This window comes from Argentina silus, assembly GCF_951799395.1.
Source record: "Argentina silus genome assembly, chromosome: 9".
Taxonomy (NCBI): Eukaryota; Metazoa; Chordata; class Actinopteri; order Argentiniformes; family Argentinidae; genus Argentina; species Argentina silus.
The window spans coordinates 21231694-21238875 of record NC_139663.1 but is presented as its reverse complement, the minus strand read 5'-3'; the positions used below and the strand labels follow the sequence as shown (position 1 = coordinate 21238875).

The 7182-nt window shown below is 45.6% G+C and overlaps 1 protein-coding gene across 1 annotated transcript in view; it reads left to right on the top strand.

Moving 5' to 3' along the window:
• Positions 1-204: 204 nt before the first annotated feature.
• stx1b (syntaxin 1B) overlaps positions 205-7182 on the top strand; it is a gene marked incomplete at both ends in the record, with an annotated part of 52084 nt that continues 45106 nt past the window's right edge. The window contains one exon of the mRNA XM_083676226.1: positions 205-234. Coding sequence (XP_083532352.1) covers positions 205-234 — 30 coding nt within the window. The remainder of the gene's footprint in view (positions 235-7182) is intronic.

Here is a 7182-nt window from a genome sequence, read left to right as displayed (position 1 = left end):
GCCGAGGAGGACGCACAAGCACCGTAGAGGGGGGACGAGAGGAGAGCAGAAAAACAGACAGAGAAGGTAGCGCACAGGGGAGACGCATAGCCCCTCATTTGAATACAAGAAGACAATATAAAATAGCCGGAACCTTGGACATAAGAAGACGACGAGGCGGAAAAACCCAGGCGATTATATTTTAGCCAGCACGGCGGGGAAACAATGAAGGACCGTACGCAAGAACTACGAAGTGTAAGCTTATATATTTCTACCATTCCTGCCCTCCTCCTCCCTCGGTCCCCCTACCTCCTCCTCCCTTTCGAATCCTCACCGCAATCGGGCGTCAGCGTCTGACTCTTAGCTGCTTACTGCTCAACGGCAATACATCATAAATATGAACAACCGAGGTTACGCTTCTTACCAAATATATATATATATTTATAGCAAATATATATATATTTATATATATATATATTAAAAAAAAAAAAAAAAAAAAAAACATATCTCGATTCGTTCTTATTTTACGCATTTGGATGTGTGTGTTCTCGTCGGCGGGTGATAGCGGTGTCCATGCACTGATAGGTTACAGGGAATAGCACCAAGATGGGGGAAAAACTGAGTTCACTCTGAAACACATACAAAATGCAGTGATTTGAGAGAAAACTTCACAAGCAGACCAAACGCGTTTATCCAAATGCTCGGCTACAGCCCAGAAATGATCACCCAAATCAATATTAGCTCATGGATGCTTATAGCTGGCTAATGTGGATGGACAGCTACCTTTAACGGCTAAGCTACAGTGGTGGATAGGAAGCCTGTACAGTCATAGCAAGCAATCCATTTAAACACCGGTTATTATATTTATTCAACCGTTGGCAGAATAAAAATATGTTACTGTAGAGATGCCTCACCCATTGCATTTCTCTTCTCTGCCTGTCTGCATGGATGTACATACTGATGGATGAAACGTTTTATGGGAATGGGATGGGGTCGACTAGCCTCTAGTGGGGGTCATATTGTGAGATTGTACATTTTGTTTTAACTGCCACTAAAAATAGGTTGGGATTGGGTTAGATATTGATGGGTGTGTGATAGGCAGGACTCGTGATCAAGGACGGCTGCATGCTAACCCTCTCCCCCTGCGCCTACAGGGTTCACACAGGTCCGCTGTGTGTGGAGACACCGCTATGTCACAATTCTGCAACACGGCTTCATCTGTTCTACCACCACCCCCCCCCCCCCCCTCACTCACCCCCCACCCCCCACCTGCGATGGAAAACCACATCTATATCCGTCCTAAACACACATATCGCGGACAGATATGACATGAGAATAGCCGCGGAATCATATTAGTGGGTTTAGGTTTTTATTGAAATAGGAATTTCCCCCAATTCTCAAGTCGATTAGATCGATGGGAGGCCCGATGGCTGTTTGCCGTAGCCCAGCCTCCAATGTCTGGAGATCAATAAAGCATCCTGGAGGAAACGCCTGGCCCTATCGCCTGCCGCTCTGCGCCTATAGCTCCACTGTGTGTGTGTGTGTGTGTGTGTGTGTGTGTGTGTGTGTGTGTGTGTGTGTGTGTGTGTGTGTGTGTGTGATCATAATTTCCAATTGCACTGACTGCAAATACCTGCCGTAGCCTGTACACCCTATACCGCACTGCTGTCAACGTTTGCAAATGATTTCTGACTGCAGAGCCACCGTCCACCGTCCCCCGCCACGGCTCCTCGGTCAGCGGGTGCACACCGCCACCTTGCTGGCGTAGATTTTGTGCCTTTTCCGTGAACGTTGAACACAGCTCCATCCGTGATTTGCCAGTCTCACTACCGACGCTGCAGATCCGCTCAGACTGGAGAAATACATCCGCTGTGACGCTATTGCGTGGCTAACGCAGCAGCACGTCTAACATATTAAGAGCATTTCTTGGACGTGTTCGTTTGTGAATATGAGAGAGGCGGATTTTCGTTCTTCCCTTATACCTGTAATCTATGGTTGGTTTAGTGTCCCCGGCCCAACCTCCCCCTCCCCTTCCCGATTAATGGATGCCATCTGAAGTAAAATTGGTATAGGCTATATGTAAGCGCTATGCCGTCCGTCTGAAATCGAGTATTGTTCATGTTGAATTATAATGATAGAATATGACGTGATTCCGGTAACAGATGTTGTGTATCGTGGGGTAATAATTGCATTTTTATGTAATCATCAACATCACAGTGACGTATACCGTCGCGCTACATCGTCCGTCCTACGCCGAGCAAGCCCCGTGTCTGCACGGGTTTTACCGAATGTGTGTGTACGTGTGTGCGTGTGTGAGTGAGCAAGCCAGAGAGAGTGGCCCGGCTATATTTACCGTGTCTATACCGTCTATCTCCGCGTGAGCCAAAGAGACGGCTGATAGACCGTCGAATGGGGGTGCGCGCGTGCGTTGCCGCACCATATCACTTTCAATCTCATCGATTGTAAACGGGGGTGGGGGTCGGGGTGGGTGGCGAGGTGGGACATAATTCAAGCTGAATCTCACCATGATTCCAAAAGATAAAATGGATCTGCAACCTTGAGGACTTACATGACTACGAAGTGAATAAAAAAGGACAGTATTATTTTAGGATAAACCCTTAACACAACCAAACGTCATGGTGTCACTGGAATTCCTTACTCATAAGAGTGGTATTGATCTGTGTCACACGCACACAATTGATTTGATTTGCTTTGAGAGTAATAATGTCCTTTCAATGTCTACAATTGAACTGAATTGAATAGAATACTGCATGACTTAACAAGACATTTGTCCAAGATGTTTGTATGTCTAACTCCTTCACAGCTAGTAACTAGTTTGTTTATATTAAGTATTTTGTGTGTATGTATTTCCTTCTCTGTACATGCTGCGCCATTCTCCTCCTTGCATGGTGAATGGCTGTGAATGTAATGATCTTCCTGACTGTCTTTATCTCATATTACCATTATGTGTGTGTATATATATATATAAATATATACATATTATATATTATATATATATATATACATATTATATATTATATTTGCAATACTGTACATTGCAGTGAATGCTATAATTCAGCCCTCCTAAATGTTTCAAAACCTATATCTGGGTGGTGGCCCTTCTGTGTAGGGAAATGTCAAAGGAAAAGCAACCTTGTGTATTTACCAGTTGTGTGAGAGTCACATTAAAGACACATTAAACCTGGGTCATAGGTGAGCCTAGGTACAGCAGAAAGGTTTACACTGTCACCTTGTACTGTCACCCACAGTGTGCAGCTCTTCTCTCTGGGAGATTTGCTGTCATTCAAGATCAGTTTTACATTGGTCTGCACCGTAAACATTTGTGGCCCGATTGATGGATTGCCTAGCGATCATGTTTAGCATTCATAGTTTAGCATTATGAAATGTCTGTGATGACAGAGCTGGAGAATTAGCTTCTGTGACATCAGTTGATACTCCCTGATGGAGTGTTTGGACCGGTTCGTGCCGTAGACAGAAAACCCTCATTTATATTCCACACGTTCATAGAGGCCTATAGCCCACAATAGCAAATCATTATTTATATTAAGATAATTCATTTATAAGCCTATGCAATATGCATCAAACACCCACTTATGCAAACAAGCCCCACATATCAACTAGGAACTGCAGTCAGTCCAGATTCCAGCATATCTGTTTAATGTCGCAGTGGAATCCTTCCTTCCCACACATTTCTTCACATTTCTTCACATTTCCTCTCAAGGCTGACGAAGAAGAGAAGAGAAAAGCGATAGCCACCCTTCATGAATTAGCAGGCAACATGTGGGTGAATATACACTCACCCAACACTTTATTAGGAACACCTGTACACCTTCTCATGGTGGAGGAACACCTGTACACCTTCTCATGGTGGAGGTGGTGTAAGGGTGTGGGGAATGTTTTCTTGGCACACTTTGGGACCGTTAATACCAATCAGTCATCGCTTGAATGCCACAGCCTATTTGAGTATTGTTGCTGACCATGTGCATCCCTTCATGGCCACAATTTACCCATCTTCTAATGGCTACTTCCAAAATGATAATGCACCATGTCACAAAGCAAAATTAGTCTCAAACTGCTTTCATGAGCATGACAATGAGTTCAGTGCTGTTCAGTGGCCTTCCCAGTCACCGGATCTGAATCTTTGAAAGTGCACCTGAAAAATCTGCAGGAATTGTGTGATGCAATCATGTCACCATGGACCAGAATCTTAAAGGAATGTTTCCAACATCTTGGAATCAATGCCACAAAGAATTGAGGCTGTCTTGAGAGCAAAGGGCGGCCCTACCCAGTATGAGTATAGTGTTCCTAATAAAGTGCTCAGTGAGTGTATATTCCACCATTGGAATGGGTACACCACCTAGAACCTAAATAAGAGCTACTCGGAACCATGAAGCGTTCTTCTTTTGATAGAAGGTTCTAAATGGAACCCAAAGGGGTTCCCCCACAGCGGACAGCCGAAGAACCATTTTGGAAGGCTTTTTTTCAAAGAGTGTAGAATACAGCGAATACAGAGTGAATATCTCCACCCTTCTATGACCTTGTGACCTCTGACAACCAGAGGTTAACTACCCCAGTCCCTCCAGCTGCCGTGATAACACAGCTCGCACTGAGCACAATGACAATAGTAGAATACTAATGATGTGTGTGTGCATGTGCGCGTCTGCCTGCGTGCATTCCTGCCTGCGTGCATGCCTGCATCCTTGTGTGTGTGTGTGTGTGTGTGTGTGTGCGAGGGTGTGTGCCAGCCATAACCACCCCCGCGCCAGTGTAAGAAGTGATGTATCTCTCCCTATTGTGCCCAGGGCTGTCCTTGAGTCATTGAAGGGCATGGGCATGGGCGGCACAACTTAGCACCATTAAAGGCCAGGGACATGCCCAGCGCAACTCAGCACTATTTAAACACGCAGGATGCAACTGAAGGGCTCCCGCAGATCATAGAGCCTCTAACACACCACCTACCGTGTGACTGACTGGGTTCGAATCCCGGGTCGCATCAGACTGTGTTAGCCCGCTGAGGTGAAGCCCGGGCGTCAGGCTCGGGCAAGGTTGCATGTCATAATGCAAAGTGCGGTTCACAGGAGGAATTTGGTTGGAAATACATGTGTAACTGCAGTATGATAAGCCAGTTGCAGAGGATGTATTTAATATATTAATATGTATTCATGATCCATTTGAGGAGGATTTACATTTTTATTAGAATTCTTCACCAAAACGGTGTATCTCTTCCTTATCCTTTTAAGCTGGACGGGTCCATAATTGGGCCCAAATTCTGCTTTAATTTGATGATTAATTTCATTATTGTTTGCTTTATCTCCTTGTCATATGTAGTATGTTATTCTGAACTATGATCTGAGCATATCCACACAAAACGTCAAGGTGTTACCTATCAAATGGCATCCTGCTTTTCCATTTGATCATCATACTTCTAATGTTATAAGCGGTTTAATTTGGGTCTCGTTTTTTAGGCGGAAATTAGTCAAATAAGAGGTTTAAGAGGTTTATTATTTAAGAGGTGATATGATCTCTCTAATTTGAGGTTTTACATTTACAGATTACAGGTTGATTGCATCAGAATGTAGTCAGACTGTCATTCCATCTGCCCCGTGGATGACATGCTGGGGTCAGGAGCAGACAGACGCCGCGACAGAGCCCAGTGTTGTTGAATGTGTCCCACCATCACCCCACGAACGCGCAGGCAGAGAGCACCCTCCTCTGCTGTCAGATGATGTGTTCAATAGGAAGGGACACCGTCTGAGGAAGACCAAGTGTGGTTGAAGCGTGTCGGGCCATTTTAGTAGTAATGTCCGGAACTGCATTGTTTCATTTAGGGGTTTAGCAAAGCATCCATTTGTGTTAGCATATTGTCGTGTGTATTGGCGAGTTACATTGTTTGCGTCAAATAAGCCGTCTTATTTTTGTCTTTTTGTATTACCACTGCACTGAGATCTTCCATTGAAAATGTGACTTAGTGTAGGACTAGGCTTCCTCTATGTCTGGGAAACCTCCCCTACATGTCAGAGAAACCAAGGGAGGCTGGTGGAGGTAGAAATCGGAGGACGGGCTCATTGTAATACATGGAAAGGACTGAGGGATTGTATTAAATACACTCATTCCATTCCACACATTGCAATGAGCCTGTCCTCTTGATTTCTACCTCCACCAGCCTCCCCTGAAAGAAACGAGCCTGTTGTAGATAGTACGGTTCTACGTGAACGAGCCACAGTGTCGTGCCGTGCTAAACGCAGCTCTGCTCACAGTACGAGGTGGTCACATGATTTACCTCCGTCTTATCTCCGTTTAATGGCCGCCCAATTGTCTCCCTGTAGGCGTGACGCACGCACACACACACACACACACACACACACACACACACACACACACACACACGCACACACACGGTATATCTCGCAGGAAACCAGCCGCTCTTTTGCCCTGCCTTCCATTAGAAGCTGCGGTGCCCCGTAGATGTGTAGATTAGAGCAGGTCGGGTATTAACATGACGTGGGTGTGCGTTTATATGAAAGGGTGTTTGTGGTGTATCGTTGTAATCGTGGTCACGTCAGTAAACGACCCGGCGAAGGCCACAGCCGGTCTCCTGCCGTTGCTTAATGGCTGCTTCTGCTGGTGGGTGTATCCATCAGGGGAGGCTGGCGGAGGCAGAAATCGGAGGACGGGCTCATTGTAATGCACGGAACGGAATGAAGAATGGCAGCCAACACACTCAGTCCATTCCGGCAATCACAATGAGCCCGTCCTCCGATTTCTTTTTTTTTTTCAAAATATGTTTTTAGGGCATTTCTGCTTTATTGGGATAGAGACAGGAGAGATTGGCAGGAAGGATGGGAGAGAGAGGAGGGATGACATGCAAGACGTGTCAAGGGTCGGAATCGAACCAGGAACCTTGCGATTACGTGGTGTGTGCATTAGTGTGCTACGCCACTAAGCGCCCCCAGTCCTCCGATTTCTGCCTCCACCAGCCTCCCCTGGTACCCAGTGAGGTGAAGCATTCGAGACTCTGCAGATAGAAATAGAGCATACAGATAGAAATAGAGCATACAGATAGAAATAGAGCATACAGAGCCAACGCAAATCCCTGTTATACATGACAGACACTCATTCCCATTCTACATGGTATTATTTATATCTGAATGTTCCATAACACCCTCTCCAACACGCCTCTGG